Source organism: Oncorhynchus clarkii, chromosome 14 (assembly GCF_045791955.1).
Source record: "Oncorhynchus clarkii lewisi isolate Uvic-CL-2024 chromosome 14, UVic_Ocla_1.0, whole genome shotgun sequence".
Taxonomy (NCBI): Eukaryota; Metazoa; Chordata; class Actinopteri; order Salmoniformes; family Salmonidae; genus Oncorhynchus; species Oncorhynchus clarkii.
In genome coordinates this window covers 15334244-15359480 of record NC_092160.1, presented here as the reverse complement: position 1 = coordinate 15359480, position 25237 = coordinate 15334244, and the positions used below count along the sequence as shown (strand labels likewise).

General features: G+C 43.9%; 1 protein-coding gene across 2 annotated transcripts; it reads left to right on the top strand.

Annotated features, from left to right (window-relative positions):
- The first annotated feature begins 1163 nt into the window (after positions 1 to 1163).
- LOC139366340 (mastermind-like protein 1) lies at positions 1164 to 24358 on the top strand. 2 transcript variants are annotated; one of them, XM_071103708.1, is made up of 5 exons: positions 1164 to 2849; positions 15498 to 16895; positions 19385 to 19594; positions 20007 to 20145; positions 21090 to 24358. In XM_071103708.1, exons 1-5 carry the CDS (start codon positions 2532 to 2534, stop codon positions 22163 to 22165), a joined length of 3141 nt encoding a protein of 1046 aa, XP_070959809.1. In that variant the 5' UTR covers positions 1164 to 2531; the 3' UTR covers positions 22166 to 24358. The 2 variants fall into 2 exon arrangements, with proteins under 2 accessions (XP_070959809.1, XP_070959810.1); XM_071103709.1 differs by having other exon boundaries at positions 1820 to 2849; positions 15504 to 16895.
- The last annotated feature ends 879 nt before the right edge of the window (positions 24359 to 25237 follow it).

Here is a 25237-nt window from a genome sequence, read left to right as displayed (position 1 = left end):
GAGTTTGGGTAATACAAAAGTTATGTTACTGATTCAATATTTTGGACAGGTAACTGACAGATTACATTTAGAAAATAACTAACCAAATCCCGATTGTCAGACGTGCATAGCTGTCATCAAAGAGTGGGCCACCAACAAACAAACAGGAGCAAATATAGCCCACAACATTTACACAAATATCTTGACCATCGTTCAGGATCCCAGCACGTCTGCCCGTGCTTCCGATGGCCTCATTCCATCCCACGTTTTGACACCAATGTAGCGAACAATGAACCCTGGGGTGTATTAGCCGGATTCCGTTGCCAAACGTTTTTGCTACGGTCTGTGACTGATGAATACACCCCTGGTCTCGCAACCCGTGGGCAAACTTCATGCTTACCATAAGGGCTACTACATTATTGCCTTCTTTCAAATCAAATTGTATTCATCACATGCTTTGTAAACAACAGGTGTAGGCTAAAAGTGAAATGCTTACTTACGGGCCCTTCTCAACAATGCAGAGTGAAAAAAAAATAGAGAAGTAATAATAAATACACAATGAGTAACGATAACTTGTATGTCTATATACACGGGCCGATGTGCAGGGGCACGCGGTAATTGAGGTACATGTACATATAACTAGGAATAAAGTGACTAGGCAACAGGAGAGATAATTAACAGTAGCAGCAGCATAAGTGATGTGTCAAAAAAGGGTCCGTTTTATGGCTTGGGGGTAGAAGCTGTTCACGGTCCTGTTGGTTCCAGACTTGGTGCAGCCGTACTGCTTGCCCTGCGGAGAGCAATTCGCCACACTTCTCTATACCAAGTCCCTGACATTTACATGCCTCTCTGATGGACTCACAGGTGCCATCGAACTTTTGACACCAGTGTAGCGATTTGATGTACCTACTTATCAGTTACAACACATTCTTCCAATAAAGAGTGTGTATTCGTTAGTTGAGCTTACTTGAAGTCTGACTGACTGTGCCATACTTTCATAAGTTTTCAAAGGATACAAGGTTGTACATTTTAACTGTAAATTCATGCAAATGCCACAGTCTCTCTATGTAATGTTTGTTTTCACTGTCAATCGTTACAATGAGGTGGGGACAGCGACAAAGTATCTTTGGCGACACTACTGTCTTGCAAAGCATAAGGTTAGAGAAAAAGTAAAGGAAAAAAACTTGTTCCAAAATGGCGACGAAAATCTGCCTGTCCATTGGAAAACAATAGAAATCGCAAAGAGGGGCAGAGTTTGATTGTTGTCGCAATTTGTTTTTGTTTTGCATTTGACCTAACTGCATCAGATTCGGGTTGTGTGTTTCTAGCTATATGCAGTACTGGACGAAGTAGTCTGGGTATCATGCTTTGTTATAGTTGGTTTACAAGCTAGCTAGCTAACGCCGTTACATCCGTATATTGTTGCAGTTGGCTGCTAGCTATCAAGTCACATTATTTGGATCTACACCGAGGATCAGCTCGCCAGGCAGAACAAGGATGGGGCTCGCCAGGCAGAACACAGGAAACATTTGACTTGCAAGTCAAGTTGTGCGCACTTTTGTTATTACCAAGCAAACATTTTTTGTGTTTTGTAGGTCGGTGGTAATCGGTAACTTGACGTTTTATCCTGCCTAGCTAGCATAAGTTAATTGCCGGAGTAAGTTACTGTAGCTACAGTAGTTAGCTAGCTTAGTAGAAACACTCAGCGTCACTTGGTTTCGCTAGCTAACTTCATGGCTAACGTTAGCTAGTTAACGGTAACTGAATTTCACAATGAGACTGGTGTGTTTGTTGTAGCTAACAGGTAGCTAACCAACTACGTAAAGTTGGGTAAGTTTTAAAATATTAATTGTTGGTAATGTAAACTATAACAATCTTACACGGTGAAATGTTTGTTCTAGCTAATACGGTTCAGTTTTGCGATGGCTAGCTAAATGTTAGATAGCTACTGTAGCGGCTAAAGTGAAAGTTATGGGCTTTTCTCGCACAAACTTTGGATGTTTGACCAGAGGAATGTTAGGCAGTCCCATACTAGCATTTTAGTGAGCAGCTAGCTAACGGTAAATTGGCTGGATTAGTGTCTCAACTAATGATATTTGACGTGCGTATCTGTGATACAATTAATTGATGTACTATATTAAAGATACATGAGTTTAATTTATACTTTTTAATTTATATAGACAAAGCGTTAATGAGCTTTTGCGAATTTGTCTAACTAGCCAATGTTGGGGCCTTTAGCTAGTTAGCTAGCTAACGTTAGCCAGACAGTTATTAGTGGCAATATTTTTCATGATGTGATAGATACGGTGCACTATCTACCTTGCTGGCTAGGCAGTTGAACACTATTTTATTAATCGTCTTTTTCGTGCGTTTTGTGTTGTGTTGTGACTGAAGTCTATTAGTAAGACAAAGGTCGACTATGGAAGCAGTAACGTTAGTTGACACTCTGTAAAAGGGTACCGGGTATAGACGCCCACCCTGAAAAGGAGCACATTCAGCATTTTATCCGGACTGCCGAAACCTGAGTCCAGAGTTTAAAACACTCTTTATTGATGATGGCCGATTTTGTAGTGCCGCGACACAGTGCGGTGATGGAGCGACTCCGCCGTCGAATCGAGCTCTTCAGGAGGCATAACACCAGCTGCGAGAACCGCTACGACAACACAGCGAGGGAGCGGCTGGAGATGGAACGGCAGCAGACCTTTGCACTGCACCAACGGTGCCTGCAAACCAAGGCCAAGCGGTCGAGTAAGCACAGACAGCCAACATCCGACCAAGCAGTTCAGAGAGGGTCAGGGACCGGGGGCAACAACGCAGACTTAGGGGATGGTGGGACGCCCGAGCAGAGCAGAAACAGCACTTTGATTGCGGTAAGTGACCATTGCATAAAGTGGATGCAAATGCACCACAAATCTGATAACAGCTTCATGTCAGTTATTTTATTTTCCGCATTCATGCGTTAAATTAGTATTTTTCATGTGCAGTGATTTCAAGTCAAGGAAAGAGCATTATTTGCTATCATTTGCAGTGTGCTCCATGTGCAGTGATTGCCACGAGTTGTAGCCAGTATCATGTGTACTCCTGTGTGCATTCTGGGTGGCTGCTGTCACATGTTCTCATTGTTGTCCTGCTGTGTTTACTAGGCAGCCTTTGGCATGCTGGGGCACAATGTTCATTTTTTTTTTGCTGTGGTGAAACTCATTTTTCCCGCTATATTAGTTCAAACATAAATGTTAATATAACAGAATATGGAAAGGACTTTTTCAACAAGGCATACTGTCGGAGGTGTCCACTAGAGTTGTCCATGTATTGTTGGCACTGAAGTTCATGTTTAGTCACAGCCATTTTGTAGAGTTGTCATGGATCTCTAAGTTATCGGAATGCTGATAGCACAGCCAAAGTGGGATAAACAAGTCTCAAGAAGGCTGAGTCATTAAAATACTGCTTCTCTCTCGTGTGGCTCAGAAAAGTAGCAAAGTATTCAGTGAGTGCTCACACAGAGAACATTCTCTTATAATATATATCTAGGCTTGTTTCTTTCTTCATCAATCTTCCAGTTGTCCAATGGACTTATAATCAACTATCGTGGGAAAAAAGTTGCTGCCTCCATTGTTTTCAGTGTTGATTAGGCTCTATCGGGCATTGGGGGAAATTTCTGTTTGCTCAAGTTACCTCTACTGACCCTGTAGTAATTATCCCTGGCATATGTTATACTCGAGGGAAACCAAAAAGTGAAAAGGAACAATTGAATTACACATGGCAACTTAGCGACCTCTTGTATTTACAGTCTTGTATTTACATGTGTTGTGGAGATAAGGAAAGTAGGATGGAATACATTTTCATGCAGTTTGGTTGTCTTGGCAGTCTGACCTACCTACCATGGCAGTATCCATTTGGACAGTTTTTTTTTGTTGCCATGACCCCCACCTGAAGCATTTTGCCTCTGTGACCCCTCTTAACAATGGAATCTGCATTAGGGGAAACGGTGTCACTGTCCACCACAGCACACTTGGTATTGTTTTTGATTTGTGGACAAAACAGAGAAGAGTTCCATTGAGAAGTCTGGCAAAAAAATTGCTGTCCATATTCTGCTCTTCTATCGCACGTGCAATTAAGTCAGGGGGGGCAGTGTTTGTTGTTTGCAGTAACATTGTTGTTATAATATCCCAAATTGACAGGACAGTTTCACTATTAAGGATTCTAGCTTTAAGTCTCTGAGAAATATAAAAACTTTTTTTACACAAACCAGGCTTCAGTCACAGCCCAGTAGGAATTGACTGCCTCCCACCATTTGGGCAACAGCTGCATTAGGACAATATAACTACCCTCTGAATGAATGATGACTCAGGGGTATTAGAAAAAACAACTCCACCCCCAGCCTAATGCTCTGAGCCTCTGACTCATCATTGCTCTGTGCCCTTTCCTGATCCACATAATGCAATGCCACGGTATAGCTGTGTGTGTATCAAGCCACAGGGCAGAACTTGACTCTCCATTCCATTGTTGATGAACCCTATAACCTAGGAGTAATGTCACTTACTAAAACAGATCTAAATTCCATTCATGAATAACAGTGCTAGCTAGCCCACTAGTGACTGGCACTGGGTTAGCAAGCTACCTAGCCTATCTTTCGTTTAGTCACTCTGTGCCATATTAACATGGCTCAGCTCCAGTCAGTATGAGGTTAAAGCTTGTCCTATAAACTGTCCCCCCAGCCTTTAGTTAGACCGGCCCGCTGCTCCGTTCCACTCCTGCACATCCCAGGGAGGCCCATTGTGGCCACGCCGGTGGCTTCAAAGGCAAAACGGACGCTATCTTAGCTCTGGGTCCAGGGTTTGGAATTCGGCATGCTCCCCTCCATGGCCCAGGCACTAGCTCTTTTGTTGTAGGGCTTCCTCCGTCTATACACATGTTAATTAGTTTCATGTGACTTGGGTCTGTGGTAGGTGGGGTAATGGCGATGATTGCTCAGAAGAAGAGGTGGGGGAGGCAGAGAGGTTGGAGTGAAAGGGTGAAGACAGAGACCAGTTTTTCAGGTTCATAAAGCACTGGAGTGAGTCACTAGACTGGCTTTTCTCTCCTCCAGGGGAGTGATGGGGCTAGAGACGAGGCCAGATCAGATGAGCCGCGCACACACTCTTCTCTCTCTCTAAAGCCAAACAGCTCGGCACAGCCAGTGCGCAAAGTGTGAGAGACCAGATCAAAGGAGCGGTGAGCTGCCTATGTTGTCAGCGGTGGAACTGACATATTCTTTAACTCCTTTGCAGATATGAAACAGACAATCCTATCAGTCAAAAATATAAAAATCCCAGTTTATGCTACAAAACCAACTTTATAGGAGGTTTTAAAATAGGTTCTGTTTGACTCAACATTCCATGACATACATTAAAGCATTGTTGGCAGAATAGATGGTTGCAGTTCAATGCCTGATTTTTTTTATATAATTCACTGATACATTTCTTGGTAGTCCCAAAAAATATTACTGTCAGGTTGTAAATCACAGCTGGCCTGGTACGTTATTTGTTGCCTCCATTCGGGATGCACTGTTTCCATTTGTATTTTTTTTGGGGGGGGCGGGTGAATGTAAGTAAGGCTGGAAAGGTAAATACAATCAGACTAGCAAGGGCAATGATCAGAAGTCCGTCATAATGTGGCTAAAAGGCTACCCTATCTATTTATGTAGCAAGCTAAAAACACTTAGCCTAATGTTAGCTAGCTAGCTAGCTAGCTGCTATGAGGAAGTCAAGTCATTGGAGGAGTGGGTGAATGACTTTTTCAGCTCATATCATTTTTCGGTGGCTATACACAGCTAGAGATGCAGGTGTCATTTGGTTACCAAGCAAGAATTTGAACAACTGTTATCCAGTTAGCTAGCATATCTCTCGTGTTCACAACTTCACTCTAGCTATCTAGCTGCTCTGATTTCAGAGCACTCTTGTTTGAGTAAAATGATCGGTGAGGTGTTCTCTCATTTGTGTTGAAGTAGCTTGCTAGCCAACTTTAGCCAGTTAGATTGGGTGCTTGGTTGGGACAAGCATGCATTGATTGGCAGGCAAGCTGTAGAAGGACGAGTAGGCTACAATTCCCCGTTATCAGTCCAATTTTTACAGCCAACTAGCTGAAAGTTTGAGAGGGATCATCTAATGATCCATCGTTAGATTTGAGCACATCTTGCTTTGGCTAGCATTAGTTGTTGATGTGCATAACTGAGGGGGGGGGGGGAGCCTACCTTTTCATGGTTTGATGAATAGGACTGTAAAATGCGTTCTAACGCTCTAAAGTCGCAGCTGCCTGTAAACACAGTCCAGTTCAATTGTGTGATAGTGGGCTTGTGTAGCAAATGGCTTGTTTGCATAAATTCCTACTGTAGCTCTGATTGGCTATGGTGCACCGGTCTGCGTAGACTCTGGTCCTGAACATTTATCTGCAGTGCGCATTGCATGAAGTGTGGGGGGGAGTAAGATAAAAATCAATACATAATTGTAAATGGTAGCCTAGTGGTTAGAGCATTGGGCCAGTAATCGAAAGGTTGCTGGATCGAATCCCCTAGCTGACAAGGTAAAAATCTATCGTTCTGCCCCTGAGCAAGGCAGTTAACCCACTGTTCCCTGGGCACCGAAGATGTGAAATGTTGATTTAAAGTAGCACCCGCACACCTCTCTGATTCAGAGGGGTTGGGTTAAATGCGTAAGACACATTTCAGTAGAATGCATTCAGTTGGACTATCTGACTAGGTATCTCCCTTTCCCCAAATAAGGTATCCAAACAATAATGAAAACCCTGTAGCAGTAATATATATATATATATATATATATATATATATATATATATATATGTATGTATATGTATATGTATGTATATGTATGTATGTATATACATACATACATACATACATACATAAACTCATCAAAAAAAGAAACGTCCTCTCACTGTCAACTGTTTATTTTCAGCAAACTTAACAAATATTTGTATGAATGTATAAGATTCAACAACTGAGACACAAACTGAACAAGTTCCACAGACGTGACTAACAGAAATGGTATAATGTGTCCCTGAACAAAGGGGGGGGGGTCAAAATCAACAGTCAGTATCTGGTGTGGCCACCAGCCGCATTAAAACTGCAGTGCATCTTCTCATGGACTGCACCAGATTTGGCAGTCCTTGCTGTGAGATGTTACCCCACTCTTCCGCCAAGGCACCTGCAAGTTCCCGGACATTTCTGGGGGGAATGGCCCTAGCCCTCACCCTCCGATCCAACAGGTCCCAGACGTGAGATCTGAGCTCTTCGCTGGCCATGGCAGAACACTGACATTCCTGTCTTGCAGGAAATCACGCACAGAACGAGCAGTATGGTTGGTGGCATTGTCATGAGGGAGGGTCATGTCAGGATGAGTCTGCAGGAAGGGTACCACATGAGGGAGGAGATTGCCTGCAATGACAACAAGCTCAGTCCGATGACGCTCTGACACACCGCCCCAGACCATGACCGACCCTCCACCTCCAAATCTATCCCTTCGACGATAAACGCAAATCCGACCATCGCCCCTGATGAGACAAAACAGTGACTCGTCAGTGAAGAGCACGTTTTGCCAGTCCTGTCTGGTTCAGCGACGGGGGGGGGGGTTTGTACTAGAGGTCGACCGATTAATCGGAATGGCCGATTAATTAGGGCCAATTTCAAGTTTTCATAACAATCGGAAATCGGCATTTCCGATTGTCTGTTAACCTGTTGCGTCGACCAAACCCGGATCCGGGATTCTATTTACAGACCTAAGCTCATTACCATAACGCAACGTTAACTATTCATGAAAATCGCAAAATGAAATGAAATAAATATGCCATCTCTCAAGCTTAGCCTTTTGTAAACAACACTGTCATCTCAGATTTTCAAAATATGCTTCTCAACCATAGGAAAACAATCATTTGTGTAAAAGTGGCTAGCTAGCGTAGCATTTAGCGTTAGCATTAGTGTTAGCATCCAGCACGCAAGATTTCAACAAAAACATAAAAGCCTTCAAATAAAATCATTTACCTTAGAAGAACTTCGGATGTTTTCAATGAGGAGACTCTCAGTTAGATAGCAGATGCTCAGTTTTTCAAAAAAAGATTCTTTGTGTATTAGAAATAGCTCCGTTTTGTACATCGCATTTGGCTACCAAAAAAAAACGAAAATTCAGTCCTCAAAACGCCAACTTTTTTCCAAATTAACTCCATAATATCGACTGAAAACATGGCAAACGTTGTTTAGAATCAATCCTCAAGCTGTTTTTCACATATCTCTTCAATGATATATCGTTCGTGGAAGCATGGTTTCTCCCCTCAATCAAATGGAAAAGTACAAGCAGCTGGCGTTTGCGCACCGAATTCCACGCAGGACACCAGGCGGACACTTGGAAAATGTAGTCTCTTATGGTCAATCTTCCAATGATATGCCTACAAATACGTCACAATTCTGCAAACACCTTGGGGAAACGACAGAAAGTGTAGGCTCATTCCTTGCGCAATCACAGCCATATAAGGAGACAATGGAAAACAGAGCTTCAGAGATTCTGCTCATTTCCTGCTTGACGCATCATCTTGGTTTCGCCTGTAGAATGAGTTCTGGGGCACTTACAGACAATATCTTTGCAGATTCCGGAACTTCAGAGTGTTTTCTTTCCAAAACGGTCAATAATATGCATAGTCGAGCATCTTTTCGTGACAAAATATTGCGCTTAAAACGGGAACGTTTTTTATCCAAAAATGAAATAGCGCCCCTAGAGATCCAACAGGTTAGCGCAAATGCCTGTTACGCAAATGCAGTAAGCCAAGGTAAGTTGCTAGCCAGCATTACATTTCTTATAAAAAACAATCATAATCACTAGTTAACTACACATGGTTGGTGATATTACTAGATATTATCTAGCGTGTCCTGTGGTGCATATAATCTGACTGAGCATACAAGTATCTAAGTATCTGACTGAGCGGTGGTAGGCAGAAGCAGGTGCGTAAACATGAATTCAAATAGCACTTTCGTGCCTTTTGCCAGCAGCTCTTCATTGTGCGTCAAGCATTGCGCTGTTTATGACTTCAAACCTATCAACTCCCGAGATGAGGCTGGTGTGACCGAAGTGAAATGGCTGGCTAGTTAGCGCGCGCTAATAGCGTTTCAAACTTCACTCGCTCCGAGCCTTGGGGTGGTTGTTTCCCTTGCTCTGCATGGGAAACGCTGCTTCAATGTGGTGTTTGTTGTCGTTGTGTTGCTGGTTTGATCCCAGAGAGGAGAGGGACGGAAGCTATACTGTTACACTGGCAATACTAAAGTGCCTATAAGAACATCCAATAGTCAAAGGTATATGAAATACAAATGGTATAGACGGAAATAGTCCTATAATAACTACAACCTAAAACTTCTTACCTGGGAATATTGAAGACTCATGTTAAAAGGAACCACCAGCTTTCATATGTTCTCATGTTCTGAGCAAGGAACTGAAACGTTAGCTTTCTTACATAGCACATATTGCACTTTTACGTTCTTCTGCAACACTTTGTTTTTGCATTATTTAAACCAAATTGAACGTGTCATTATCTACTTGAGGCTAAATTGATTTGATTGATGTATTGTATTAAGTTAAAATAAGTGATAATTCAGTATTGTTGTAATTGTCATTATTACAAATACATATATATTTTTAAACCGGCCAATTAATCGGTATCGGCTTTTTTGGTCCTCCAATAATCGGTATCAGCGTTGAAAAATCATAATCGGTCGACCTCTAGTTTGTACCCATAGGCAACATTGTTGTCGGTGATGTCTAGTGAGGACCTGCCTTACAACAGGCCTACAAGCCCTCAGTCCAGCCTCTCTCAGCCGATTGCAGACAGTCTGAGCACTGATGGAGGGATTGTGCGTTCATGGTGTACTTCGGGCAGTTGTTGTTGCCATCCTGTACCTGTCAAACTATGGTCCTATACCCTGACTCTGTGTGCAATGAACGCAAGAGAAGTGACACAATTTCACCTGGTTAATATTGCCTGCTAACCTGGGTTTCTTTTAGCTAAATATGCAGGTTTAAAAATATATACTTCTGTGTATTGATTTTAAGAAAGACATTGATGTTCATGGTTAGGTACACATTGGAGCAACGATACGCACCGCATCGAGTATATGCAACGCAGGACACACTAGATAATATCTAGTAATATCATCAACCATGTGTAGTTAACTAGCGATTTATGATTGATTGTTTTTTATAAGATACGTTTAATGCTAGCTAGCAACTTACCGTGGCTTACTACATTCACGTAACAGGCAAGCTCCTCGTGGAGAGCAATGAGAGGCAGGTGGTTAGTGCATTGGACTAGTTAACTGTAAGGTTGCAAGATTGAATCCCCCGAGCTGACATCTGTCGTTCTGCCGCTGAACGAGGCAGTCAACCCACCGTCCCTAGGCCGTCATTGAAAATAAGAATGTGTTCTTAACTGACTTTCCTAGTTAAATAAAGATTTAAATAAAGGTGTAAAAAAAACAGATTGTTGTGAACTTGAAATCGTCCCTAATTAATCGGCCATTCCGATATAATTGGTCGACCTCTAGTTTAAACCCTTTACAATGAAGATCTGTGAAGTTATTTGGATTTTTACAAATTATCTTTGAAAGACAGGGTTTTACATGCATGCGTACGTACACAGATAAATGCCACTTTTTTTTTACTCCGGTGTCTTAATCGCTTTCCCACTCTATTTTTTGGTATAGAATTTTCGCAAATACTTTAGAATGTTTAGGAATTACGTTTTCTAAGAATTTGTGGAAATGTTATTATTACCATATCTAAATGCTCACTTGTTTTTGTGTCATTCCTCCTGGGTGTATATGAACACATGTTAATGAAATTTCATGTTGCTAAAATGCTGTCAGTTCTACTTTAAAGGTGCACAGTACTATACAGGCGTGATTAAACAATCTGCACGGATTGTCCCATTGAAATATCTCCGCACAGGAGGGTAAACCTGAGGGGATCTGGTTGCCTAGGATGTCAGTCTGGGGTTTGGCCTCTGCATTCGGATGAGATGAGCGTACATTTCGTTGGCTAGTGTTTCTGTCATAGCCTGGCAAAATAATGGAGAAATTACTCTAGTAGGGCTTTCCCCAACGAAACAAAAATCTTGTTTGACCGAAAGTCATCTGTTAAGCTTACTGTTTGACGAAATAAGACAGAAATGCCTCGAGGGAGCCAGAGATCTAGAAGATAACCTGACCCAACCATTCTCCTGCAGGCTTTCTCAGATTCTGCCATTACTCTCCTGGAGTTGCCTGTAATAAGCTACACGAAGAGTCGACAATCTTTTTCATGTGGAAGGGCAATTTATCATATGCACATTTTCGTGGAACAGTTCCATTTAATTTATAATAATGTCTTCATATCGCAATTATTGTCATGTGGTTAAATCAAAATTCTATCTAAATGAAGATGATACAAACCTATAAAGTAACTTCTATTGCCATTGTCAACTATGTAAAAATAACCTACATAAAGCCAACAAGTAAAAACATTACAGCCTGTAGGTAGAAAATATCCTGATTTTTAAAAATAAAAAAATATATTACCTATCAATCACAATGGCTAAGCATGGCCTTTCTGCAATGAACTTGAAACATTGTATTAACTTGGGTCCACCCTAAGCTTGTGCTAGCGAACTTGCTATGTTGCTTAAAATATTCTGGGACCTCAGTTTCCTGTGCCAGTGAGCTCGGGACAGACACCGCTGTTGGCTATTTGCGCAAGGGATGAGAAGCAGTGCTTGACTTGGGAAAGAGCTTTCCGAAGCTGAGTACTGGCACCTCAGTATTTCTACTGCTTGAGCTCCTGTTCCTCTTATAGAATATGAACTAAAACGTATTGTGAAGCTCCTGCACCTAAATATAAACGGTACCAACAATTAAAATGAGTACCGGAACCTATGTCGAGCACTGATAAGTAAGCAGGTAGGCCTATTTTATGTTTCCATTGGATCAGAGCACAGCATTTTCCCCTTGTCATGCTGAGTGGTTGTCAAAAGGGAGAGAGCTGGAAATAGTTCCTCAATGTATTTTTTAAAATTATTATTTTATTTTATAAATATTGTAATTCTCAATGGCTGTATGTTAAGAGACTTTTGTTTTCTTGCAGTTTGAGGTGAAGAAAACATTACTTTGAGAAGCTCCACAGCTCATTGGTGGTGGTGCATTAAGCCAATCAAAAATACTATCAGATCCCCAAATGTCACATTTTATATGCCTACATTTGCTTGTGGGCCTGGTATCCTATATGCCTACTTCTATCCGTAATCAGGTGCCCGTCAAACAAGACCATCACTAAATTGGCAACTCGGAAAAGGAATTAAATAAACCAAAACTTGTTTTTCACAAGTGTAGAATAGGTTGTGCGCTCTACAAACAATGTATCCATTCCGACAATGAGAACGGTAAAAAGACTGGAATAATATATTGAATGCGTTAACAGAAATTACCGTAACCAAACAAACATTGTAGATTAGGAATTAATGGTAAATGTAATACTGGCGATTATATGTAATGGGCAATTGATATACACTAACATTCAAATGCAAACAATTCACAAAATGAATTTATGAAACAATGAATGCGCACAAATTGGCGGGAGAGTGCCCATTCTGGAGAGGGCAGCGCATTGTGCATCTGGGTTCTGCATGGTCTATCAGATGTCTGCATTGACCATGCAGCATTTGGTGATGTGGCCTCTGCGGAAGTCAGGGCATTCATACTACTTGCGCTTTGCGAAGAAGATGGAGCTGTTGTCAAGGAAGTGAGTTTGTGTTTTATACAGGATGTACAGCCCCCAACCTACCATCAATCAGTCATGTCAATGCGAAGCTATATAGAAACCTCCGCTTTGTTAAAATATTTGGGAGTCGCATGGCGATGCAGAACGAGCATCTGGAGGCTCCACGATCGCATCATACACACCATGGTGCCTCCGACCACATTTTCAGATCAAGCATAAATTGTCTTTTTGGCCAGGCCTCCGCAATGCATTAATTCACTGACATAGGAGCAAATATCTATTTATTTATTTATTTGCCACTGCTCGACCAATAAAAAACAATGATCTTGGTCGTCCAACAACCTATCAACCAAACAATCAACCAGTCCACTAATTGGGGTCAGCCCTAGACTCTAGCATGGGCGGGGGGGGGGCAAAAACGTATTGAACCTGCTTTGTGAAATAGGCTACAACCCAGTGCTGCGATCAGGTCCCGCCATCCATGTAATCCTTATTAATTATGATCTAAAAAGCAAAACTGATCCTAGATCAGCTGGATGAATATGAGCCAAGAGCTGCGTAAAGCTCTCCTAAAAACCCATGTCAAGTTTGACTGTGTTTGACTGCAGACTGTATACCTTATGGCAAGCTGCCAGTCCAGTCACAGGAAGCTAACCTAAGCAAAGTCATAAGGTTGCATTACTGCCCTCATAAGGTTCTGTGTCTGAATCCATCAGAGACGCTTATACTTTGCACTCCTGGTCTGTTTCTCACCACTGGGGATAAGTAGCCGCTTAATTATTTGTCACAATTTTTATTTCTATAGACATCGATGGGCTTAATATTTTAAATGGGTAACTTGCCTCAACACAGTGATAAAAGTTGAGTGGGGTTTTATTTTCCTTGTGAAGCAGTGTAATGTTTACAGGACCGTTAAGCATATCTTCATGCTAGCTGTACCCATAGACTTCCAGTCTTTTTGGTAAGCTAGTTAGCAATGACTTGCAAAACTGCTTCTAACGCAGATACATAAAGTTAATCTGACTCTATCTGTTTTTAAAGGGCAACTGAATGCACAAAACAACTTCTCTGAAGTTGAAAATGGCCTATGTGGCTTCGATATTAGTCAAACATTTACTCCAGTGTCAAAATTGACTTAAGTTTAAATAGGCTAATTTGTCCAAGTCAGTATTTTCCAAAACTGAGTTTTATGAGAATTTTGTAATGAGGTTGTCACGACCTAAACCACAAGATGGTTGTGTTTGGATTACAACACCGATTGTAACGCCTAGGGAGAATTGTCATGCATGGAGAACAGTCTGCGGTGATTGTGCTCTATCCAAACATAGCAGCACCTACCGTGAGACTCACCTGCCCATTACGCGGTGGCTCGGACTTGTTTGCATGAAACAACAGGTTGCCAAAGTTCTGTTGAAAGAACACTTGGCCCCTAACCCCTCTATGGAGTGACCACTTGTTGATGTGTTTGATAGTGATCCTTTGAGTCTGCCACTTTTGGGTAAAATGAGGATAGCGACGATGCGCACTTACATCCCAACTGCCATTTGTCAATATTACAAAATTATAAACTCATTTGCAAGCATCTTGCGTCCCGCTGCAACATGTTCTATGACATGATTCACTATGAAACACTGCCATACAGAAGTACACTCTGGCAAAATACTTATTTTTCATGCAATTTAAAAATAAAAAAAATTAAAACCACCTTAATTAGATGTAACTAATTTAGTCCAATTAGATGGACTAAAATGTCCTCGGCAAAATGTGTAAATTAATTTGATTTCTTGATTTGTCTTAGATTAATTATGACTATTTTGAGGAAGTGGTAGTGGCTATGTTGTTGCTACCGTACTTCAAGAGTGACAAACAACAGTAACTGCCAGGGTATGCTAAAGCCAACAAAACACACCCACATCAAACCTCACCCCCCAAGACTCAAATCTCATATTTCATAATGAGCAGCAGAAAAACGCATGCGGAATCAGTGAGTTCAGTGTTTCCCTTGTGATTTTTTTCAGCAGCGGAGAAAGCTAGTTTCCTACAATTCTACACATTTTGATGTGTTCTGTTATCTGAGTGACTCAAACATTATTCAAAAAAATTCATGGATTCCCCAAGCCATTACATTTTTTACATTTTTCATTCTCCCTGACTAGTTTTTATATTTTGGTGGTTATTAGTTCTCAAAAAGATTATCTTAGAAATATATAGCTATAAATGTATTCATTTTAAAATGATAGTTTGAACCATGTTTTGAGGCTACACAGTCAGTTTACATGTATATTATTTACAAACATGGGAGAAAAACACGCTCATATTTTGGATTCTGTTGGGGTATGACAGTTGAACTAAGCTCAGCTCATTTTTATAAGTTATATTCAAGAATCAATGGATATATTTTGTTCATTTCGAAGTTTTAAAAAAATGGATGTAACTAAGGATTCCTGCTTTAAATATATATTTTTTTTACATCTCCGCTTGTGGCAAGGTTCTCAATCAAAAGCATTGTGACAGTTTTCAGCATGTGTTTATTGTATGGTACTAATGTTTACATTTAATTTACATTTCAGTCATTCAGCAGACGCTCATATCCAGAGCAACTTTCAGTAAAGAGTACATTTTCGTACTAGTCCCCCGTGGGAATCGAACCCACAACCCTGGTGTCGCAGGAGCCATGTTCTACCAACTGAGCCACATGGGGACATTATATATTTATTGACTTGTTATTTACTCTAGTTGCAGGAGTCAGTGAAGAGGAAGCTGGAAAGCACTGGCTCCCCTGGCCAGGTCAACGGCTTCAGCGATGGCTATCCCCCGTCCAAAAAGGCTTGCCTAGACAACAGCTCGTCCAATGGCGGCATCCCCCCTCGCTCACCCCTGGACTCCAAGCATGGCATTGGCGCCGACTCTCTCATACCCAATGGTGGAGAACATGGTGGAACCGCCGCTGGGGAGCAGGAGTTCCTGCTCAAAGAGATGAAGCAGGAGCCCATGGATGACATTCTCCCCTGCATGTTGCCGTCAGGGGGCGGAGCCAGCAACAGCCTCTTCCCTGACCTCAACCTCAATGAGCAGGAGTGGACGGAGCTCATGGAGGAGCTCAACCGCTCGGTTGCCTATGAGGACATCCAGGACATCCTCAACGACGGTTTCGAGGACCGCAAGGACCCTCCTGATCTGGCCGGACCCACCCCTGGGACGGGAGCACAGTCTGGCGGTACCTCACAGGGAGGCCTCCTGCTTCCAGAACTGGCCAGTGTCAAGGCAGAGTTCTCCCCGGCCTCTACCGCCTTCGAGCAGGACTCGTGCGCCGGCTCGCCCCACGCTAGGCCCAAGTCATCGGGGCCGCCCATGCAGCACTCCGCCAACTTCCTGGCAGCGGCCACCTCCACCGTCTCCTCCCCGACCCTGCCCCAGCCCCTCAGCCAGCAGCCTCCCCCATCCAGGCAGCTCCCTCCCCAGAACCACCGCCTTCCCCCAGGGCCTGTCTCCAAAGACCTGTCCCCTGCCCAGCAGCTCCAGCAGCTAGCCGCCCAGCAGCAGAGAGCCCAGCAGATGCAGTCCCAGCTCCAACAGCAGCAACATGCTCAGAAACAGCAGCAAGCCCAAAAACAACAGCAGCAGCAAGCCCCCAAATTCCACCCCCCTGGGTCCCACCCCTGTCGTCCATCTTGGCAACCCCAGTCGGCCCCGTCTCAGAGCCCCCTAGGGGGAGCTTACGGCCTGGAGAAGCCCTCCAGCCCCTCCCTCTACCCCCAGGACTTCCCAAATAACCCCAAGCCCCAGCTGATGATGCCCGGACAGCCCAACAAGGGCTCACCCAAAGCCGTGGCCGGCGGGTACCTGCAGCCCGGAGGCCCCCACACCAACATGCTGGGCCACCCTGCTCAAGGACCAGGGGCTCCGCTTAGCCACCCTGCAGCAGCAGGCCCTGGGGGCCTGGGCTCTGCCATGCTCAACTACAGCAACACCAAGCCCCTGTCCCACTATGAGGCTGCGGCCCAGGGGCCACCGCAGGGCCCCCCCAGTGCCCAGAGCCAGAACAAGGCAGTGCTGCTGTCGCTCCTCAGACAGCAGCAGCAGGTGAAGCAGAAGCAAGGCCTGTCCTTCAGACCACAGTTACCCCACGGGCAGGTAAGAATACAGCTCACCTTGAACTTTATCACAAGACTGCTCATTGTGTAACCATTACTTTTATGTGACCAGGTTTGATATGAAGCAGGCTTAAAAAGGCTTCATTATCAGAGTCCTGGGTGGCGCAACATTAAAGTACTGTAGTGCTGGGGCGCCACTACAGTCTGGGATTTGATGTCACAACAGGCCGTGACCGGGAGCCCCATAGGACGGTATACAATTGGCCCAGTGCCGTCCGGTGTAAGGGAGGGTTTACCCTGTGGGGCTTTCCTTGGCTCATCGTGCTCTACTGACTCCTTGTGACAGGGCCAGCCACCTGCAAGTTGACTCCGGTCGTCAGTCCAGCCGTGTTTCCTCCGACACTTTGGTGGGGCTGACATCCTGGTTAAGCGCGCAGTGTGATAAGTAGGTGGTCAGATGGGTCATGTTTCAGAGGATGCATGACTCGACATTCGCCTCTCCCGAGCCTGTTGAGTTGCAGAGATGAGCCAAGAGACCTAATTCGGGGAGAAAACAGGGTACAAGAATATGCTTGTGGCTATACCACTCTGAACACGCCTGTTCACAGTCAGGCCAAGTTAGAAACAGGACAGGAGATCACCCGGGAATACCAGGTGCCGCAATACTTTTCTTTTTATAAGAGTCAAGGATCCACATGTTAAGATCAAGTGTTAGGCTATATTGGTATTCTGAATAACCGTTAAAAAGTTAAGAGGTCAACAAGTGCATATGAAAGGCTTACACTTACATTACTTGGTTATGGTCATCACCCAAGCCTAACATAATTTCACACTGCTTGACTGGGAGAATAGAGCTATTAACATTTCCAACAGGGGGAAGGCCCAAAGTATGTTTTATACTGGCATCAGCGAATAGCATTACAACTGAGGCACAAAGAACATTCCAAGGCCATGTTGTGTACACACACAACACACACACACACTACTCCAGTGCTACGACGCTGGTGAATGAGGGAGTATAATTTCGAAGCCAAACAATAAGGGCTTGTTAAAAATGAGCAATGGAGTCGTCTGGCTTGTCCTTTTAGTTTGAAAGAACGGCTCCAAATAAAGACTTGTCAAGAACCACACCAACCACACCATGTCAAGAACCACACCAATGGATAGCATAGTTTTAATTATATTTGGTAATATATATGTCAACATGTAATTTCTGGGTAACAATTAAGTACATGACGGTGACTACAATGGGAAACAAAAATAGCTTCTTAGCGAAGAGACATTTCTCAAGCAAAAACTTCTAGGACTGTCTGGGAGTAGTAGGGAGGGGAAAACTGAAAACTAGCTGTTATTGGCGTAGCAGTTTGGAACTTTCTCTTTCTTATTTGTCTATTAATAAATGTACCCCCTGGTGATGTCACCAGGCAGGCCAAAACTCCATCCCACCAAAACAGTGGTCTTTTCAAACAGCTCTTACAGTAAAAGGGCGTTGTAATTTTCACAGTTTTATTCCAACCTCCATAGTGTGGAAATGTATATAAAACACAGAAAAATCGTGTTTTTGACTGCACTCATCCTTTAAGGCATACTGCATGTAGGCTGATAGTTGATGGTGGATCTAAGGCCAAGCAGGCTTTTTATGTTAGTCAACAAACACAACCCACACACTGTCCTTGTAGGACCAAAATATAAGCTACAAGTCTGGCATGGGCCCCACGGTTCGAGGGGACAGCGTGTGTGTCTGGGTCAAGCAGCTGGTTGCTAAGGAGCTGGCATGCAGTCTCCCATGGGGGGTTGGATGGTGGTGGAGGGGGGGAACCAGGGAGGGGACAACCACGACAAAGCAGCCTTTCATGCAGCCCCCTCTACCTCGTCCCCTCTAACTCGCCTGTCCTCCACAATAGTATATTTTAGAAGTAGCATCCCCGTACAGTTTCTTAACCCACTTGGGGTTTTCCCTCTCGCGAGAAGGGGCTCTCTAATCCCTTCTTGCTCTTCATACCCTCTCTTCTCCTCTCCCTGACTCAACTGTGTTCTGCGGCGTGTGTGTGGACGGACCCAAAATATCCCCCGGCCGGAGCTAGAGGCCTGAGGCTAGCCCCTGAGAACTCTGGCCAACTTTCCAGATGTTTCTATGGCGAGATGGTTAGCACACTGGCTGAGGCTAACACTGCCAATATGGAGCTGTGGTTCTCACAGCTGGTCAAGGAAAGGACTTGTATGAGGACATAAAACTAACTTATGAACTTTCAAACTGAAGTTGTGGTCTTCATTTAAAGCTATGTTGATTAGGGACATAACTAGTTTTTTTAGGTAAAGCCTGAGCTTTGATTTGAATGATTTTTTCTTTGCGTTACATCAAACCGTGGTTTTTGCTGTACATCAAATGTTATTTCTGAACATATTCCCCCCACTTGTTTGACAAGGTCCCTAAAGCCTTACCTCAGACTGGATGCTGTCTCACTCCCTCTTCCTTTGGTTGACATTAGTGGAATAACTATACAATTTTCCCCAATTTCAATTTTGCAGGAACAGAACGCATACCCTGCCGCACCGCACGGCCCTGGACCTGGCAACGCCATGGCCCCCCAGCTGGGGGGGCCCGGCAACGGCATGGCGGGAAACCTCGGCAACGTGGCCTACCTGTCGGGGCAGGCGGCGGTGAAGCAGCAGCAGCTGATGGAGCAGCAGAAACAGTTCCTACTGGGCCAGAGGCAGCAGCTGATCATGGCCCAACAGGTTAAGGGTCATCTACTGTTGGTAGAATTTGGGTCTTGGATCAGGGTCTAGGAGCAGCATACCCCACCCTTAATCCTAATGACAAAATACAACGAGATCAGACTTCCTGGCTCATTCACATGATTGGTTTCAACTTGCCCATTTACTATTTAAAGTCTGAGACAGGATCTCTGTCTGTTCTACCTGACTGGGCCTGCTAGTGCTGCATAGCCCTACATGTTGTCTATTAGTAACATATATACACAAGGGCGAGCAATTTGTCTGCATGTAGAAGTGGTTATATGACTGGCACTTTCACAGTAGGTGTTTTCCATCTCTGGTCCTTGTCCAAGAGAATGTATGGGAGGAATTTCAGTCACCGGTGTATGCATGTATGACACAATCATGCTCTAATATGTTTTCTGTGTTTCAGGAAAAACAGCGTCAGCAGCAAGAGCAGCAGCTCCAGAGGCACCTGACCCGTCCCCCTCCCCAGTACCAGGACCAACAGAACCAGCAACCTGGCGCACAGAACAACCCCTTCCAGCAGCAGCAGGCTGCCCAGTTTACAAGTAAATGAGACCCTACGTAACCACGTTACATCCAATGTAGCGTAATCCCCCTAGACACTCCATGGTTTTAAAATGGCTTGTAGGGCTCTAATCCAATCCTCTACCTGAGTTCTGGCATAAGTGTACTGACGTTCAGTTCCCTTTATGGATTTCAGATTATTGAATTGTCTAATGTAGTTTCCTCTCATGTTTAGCCATATTGTTTTTATTCATTACACTAGGGCAGTGAATTTGTTTCTTGACGACCCAAACAGTATTTTCCTTCAACCCTGGTGAATAAACAGGCACAACCCAGTCGCTTTCCACAGCCCGAAACAAATCAACCATTACCTATGTAAAGAGCAGGTCTATATAGGTTAGGGGGTAAGAGGGCGATTTTGGAACCACAGCTAAACTCTTTACCACTGCTTGCACTTCCCTTTGCCATTGAATAGGCACCTTTTTTTTATTTTTTATGTCTAATCATGGGCCAGAAGGTTTGCTTCGATGATGTAACTCACACAGAACAACTTTGTTTGGCAGTACACTAATATTACCTCGTCAATGCAAATGCTTCTTACCGTATGATTCATTTGAATGGTAAACCAGTAATGAGGTCTGTGTTCTCTCGTTGCTGAATACATTTGCCCTTTGTTCTGTGTCTTTGGAGAGAACAGCTGCTGTCTCAATGCTCGCTGTCCTTTTTACCTCATAATGGCATGAACTTATTGTGGTAGCTAGACCGTATCAGTTCCTTTCTGCTATCTGCATTCATGAAAAATAATGACACAGATATGGAGACATGGAAAGCCATTTAAGTATATTGAGAGAGACTTGGTCTTCTCCTATAATGAGTTTATTGATTAAGATTGAATTATAAAAACATGTGTAACTATTATGCAAAGGTTAGCTTTTCAATTTGTCACGTTTTTGTGACTCACTTCTTCTTTTGCTTCTCCCTGCAGGTTCGTCACAGCCATTGAGCAACGTTGGTACGCTGGGAGGCCCCGCCCCCGGAGCTCAGCGAATTTTCCCCCAGACGCAACAAGGCATGATTGGTATGACCATGGGCCAACCGGGTGGTGCTGGCCCCACCCCTGGTGTCCCTCCTCCCTCCAGCCAGGCAGACATGAGCCTCGCCTCCTGTGTGGGTGTTATGGACTCTGCCTTACAGCATCAGGTACTCTACAGCAACATGAACATGCACCCCTCCCAGCAAAGTTCCATGCAGAGGCAGCCTGTAGGCAATATGGGTGCCTCCTACCGACAGAACATGCTATCCCAGCAGCAACACCTTAAAAACCAGCCCAACGCCGCCCTGCTGAAACAACAACAGCAGCAGCAGCAGCAGTTAGCCAGACTACCCGGCTCCATGCCTGGCGGCAACATGCCCAGTGTTATGCCCAACGCCATGCAGAGCACCCAGAGCCAATCTTGGCAGCAGCAGGGCATGCAGCAAGCTATGGATGCCCAGCAACCTCCCTCCAGCAACGGAGGTCTCCCGCCCAATGCCTTTGCCAACCCCAACGCCTTCCACATGCAGCAGCAGACCCACATACCAAACAAGATGCCTGTTGGCAACACCCCCTTTGGCGCCAATGCCAACGGCAGGCCCATGGGCGCCATGAACCCTGCCCAGCAACAGATGATGCAGCAGGCCCAGCAAAGGACTGCAGCCAACCCCCAAGTTTCCCTTGGGCAGCCCTTAGGCCCAGGGCAAGTCTTACCCAATCAGCAACAGCAGCAGGGTTCCCAAGGCCAGGGAGTGTTGCCTGACCTGGGTGCCTTTGGTCAGCCGCAGGGGGGGCGTTTGGTCAGCCAGGTGCTCCAGTGCAGACAGCAGGGCTACCAGGTCAACAGAACTGCTAACCAACAACAACAACAGCAGCAGCAGTTGCCGTTTATCTACAACACTGGGTCAGGGGCTAGCAGTTTGCCCAGCTTCCCTGGAGAGAGTGACCTGGTGGACTCTCTGCTGAAAGAACGCAGCACGCAGGAGTGGATGGACGATCTGGATGAGCTCTTAGCTAGCCACCACTGATGAGTTTTAATGAACAGGAGAGTCTCAATAGTCTGTAGTGGCTTCCTCTTCTCCATCTGTGCCAATGTTAGAGCCGGATGGTTGAGAGCAAGTGTCTGCTAGGCATCCGTCTTCCATGTTGTGTTCACCTTGCCTTTTCAGATCAGTAGATTAAGACTGAGAGGAGCTGGGGAGAGGAAGCCTTCAGGCAAGTGAGATTCATCTGATGAGTTGGTGAGATGGAATGTTGGTCTATGTGTTCCAAGCCAATTGCCAATGAAAGGCAGGAACAGAGAGGGTTACTAATGGAATCCTGTTACTTTTCTGACACGGTTAAGAGACGGTCATCCTCAGTATTGTGTGTACTGTGTATATAAGTTCAGGAGAATGATTGGATGGGAATGATGGTGTGCAGGACCAAAACCCCTGTGTGGATTCCTATTGGAGTATTTCCCCAGGACTGGGAGACGTATAGAAAGAACTCTGCTACTATTATTACTACTACTGAACCAGTGACTCAGTACTAAACCACTGAATCAAGGGTGAATCAAACGTCGCGCACACACACTTTGTCTACGCTTACCACAGTAGAGGTGCTTATTTTGGTTTCATTGCCCCCCTACCCGTCCTCTGCTTTGTTAGAAGTTGCGGCCTTAAATGCAAATGAATGCTCTATGTAGCAGAGGTGACCTAGTAACACAGTCCCTCATGTCAAATGTTGGTGGTGATATTGCTAATAAATAGACGTGTGCCATCCCTCCCCTACTCTCAAACCAATGACGAGGTGCACCATGGAGACTCAACAGTGGCGTCCATATTCATTTGGTTAGCCAGTGCCCATAAGAGACAAGACTGTTCCTCTGTTAGTTGTGCAATGGACCCCCCCCCCCCCCCCCAATGGAGGCAGGCTACAGATGTAAAGTGACAAATGGGGACAGAGTCCCAACACCACCCAAATACACCTTTGAATGATGCTTGTATCATGTTTAGTAAATGGTCTCCCTTTAGGTTCGTTACCATGTTTGACCAGGTTACCCTAAAATCACTGTCTTTAAACATTCGGTCCATTGTCATTTTAATAACCATGCTATAAGATAATGTATGAATAGTGGACATTATTGCCTTCAGACACATTGCAGACAATCTTTTCCCATTCCCTTGAACGACAGTACAGCCAGATACTTAAGTTGAGATGTTTGAATTTGTTCATCCTCTTTTGTGTCAGGGGCTCCTTGTACATTTTTCGCTATATTTTTTTGTATGTATGCATTTTCCGATTTGTTCTGAAGATAGATCTTATTTTTATATGTATATTGCAGCGGATTTTTGTAAGTAATTCATACTTTTAATATGGTTCTCTGTAAAACAAGAGTATTATGTAAATATAGTTATTTAGAAACGGACCCTGTGTTTTGTCTTAGTTTGTGTGTGTGTGTGTGTGTGAATTGTAACTGACAAGCATTATAATATTAAGTGCCAATGTAAGGTGTGAGTAGAATCCTGTAGAACAGTGTGTTCCTATGTATCCCATTCCACTTAGTCATGATGATGATTTGACTTTCTTCCATCTGTTTTCTTGTCCTTCCTTGTAATTATTTTTGCATCCTATATCACAGGAATGGGCAGCTTCCAGTCTTCGGGGGCCTGACTGAGGAGCCTGACACATTTCTGTCCCAACCTTAACTCTGGACTCAAAATCAACTGTTCATGGTCTCTGGTTTAGAATGGAATTAATTAACTGAACCAGATGTGCTGGGGAAAGGTGTCACTGACACTAATCAGGACCCAGAGTACTGGAGTTGCCCATCCCTGATACACTCCCCTACGTATTTGTTTCTGAGCACTTCTACATTAATGTGGATGCTCCCATGATTACGGATAATCCTGAATAATGATGAGTGCGAAAGTTAGATGCACAAATATCATACCCCCACGACAAACCTTTTTTGGGGGAGGGGGGTGTTTTATGATCTGTGCCTCAGACGTTCTCACTCATCATTATTCGTTATTTATTCATGGTTCTCTGTAATCATGGTAGCATCCACATTAATGTGGAAGTGCTAAGAAAAGTGATATAAGTGACAATGCATCCAACAAGTTTGTAGTCACAAACTTGATGTAGTCTGTGTGTTAGGAATATAGGACCGAATACTAAATTATTGACTAAATTTAACACCCTATGTGCATTTGTCCAAATAACTATGACACCTTAAAAGGGAGGGGGGGGGGGGGCTGGATACATAATGCTTTAATTTCTTAAACTGTAAAACATATGTATGGAAACCCCTGACATTCTTTACTGTCACCTCATATGAAACGTTTGATCTCAAATTCTGGAGTACAGAGTGAAATTAAAAGTTTTGAGACTGTCCAAATAAATGTGTAGGAGAGTATATAGCATTTACTCTATGCTGATATATATTCCATTTTATTGGTCACATTTACACATGGTTAGCAGATGATAATGCGAGTGTAGCAAAATGCTTGTGCTTCTAGTTCCGACTATGCAGTAATATCTAACAAGTAATCTAACAAATTCACAACTACTACCTTATACACACATGTAAAGGGATGAATATGTACATATAAATATATGGATGAGTGATGGCGTGCGGCATAGGCAAGATGCAGTAGATGGTATAGAATATAGTATATACATATGGGATGAGTAATGTAGGATATGTAGACATTATTAAAGTGGTTTTATTTAAGTGACTAGTGATACCTCTATGTGAACATTATTAAAGTGGCGTTTTTTTTAATGACTAGTGATACCTTTTATTAAGTCTGTTTATTTAAGTGGCCAGAGATTTGAGTCTATGTTGGCAGCAGCCTCTCTGTTAGTGAGACCAGTCTGGTCTTGAGATAGAAGCTGTTTTTTCAGTCTCTCGGTCCCAGCTTTGATGCACCTCTACTGACCTTGCCTTCTGGATGATAGCAGGGTGAACAGGCAGTGGCTCGGGTGGTTGTTGTCCTTGATCTTTTTAGCCTTCCTGTGACATCTGGTGCTGTAGGTGTCCTGGAAGGCAGGTAGTTTGCCCCCAGTGATGCGTTGTGCAGACCTCACTACTAGAGGTCGACCGATTTATGATT

What these genes read in the sequence shown, in the direction of transcription:
- LOC139366340 (XM_071103708.1), top strand. Translation starts at nt 2,532, where the DNA reads ATGATGGCCGATTTTGTAGTGCCGCGACACAGTGCGGTGATGGAGCGA. An exon ending in CACAGTTACCCCACGGGCAG is followed by an intron (nt 16,896 to 19,384) that starts GTAAGAATACAG and finishes TCAATTTTGCAG; the next exon opens with GAACAGAACGCATACCCTGC. An exon ending in AGCTGATCATGGCCCAACAG is followed by an intron (nt 19,595 to 20,006) that starts GTTAAGGGTCAT and finishes TCTGTGTTTCAG; the next exon opens with GAAAAACAGCGTCAGCAGCA.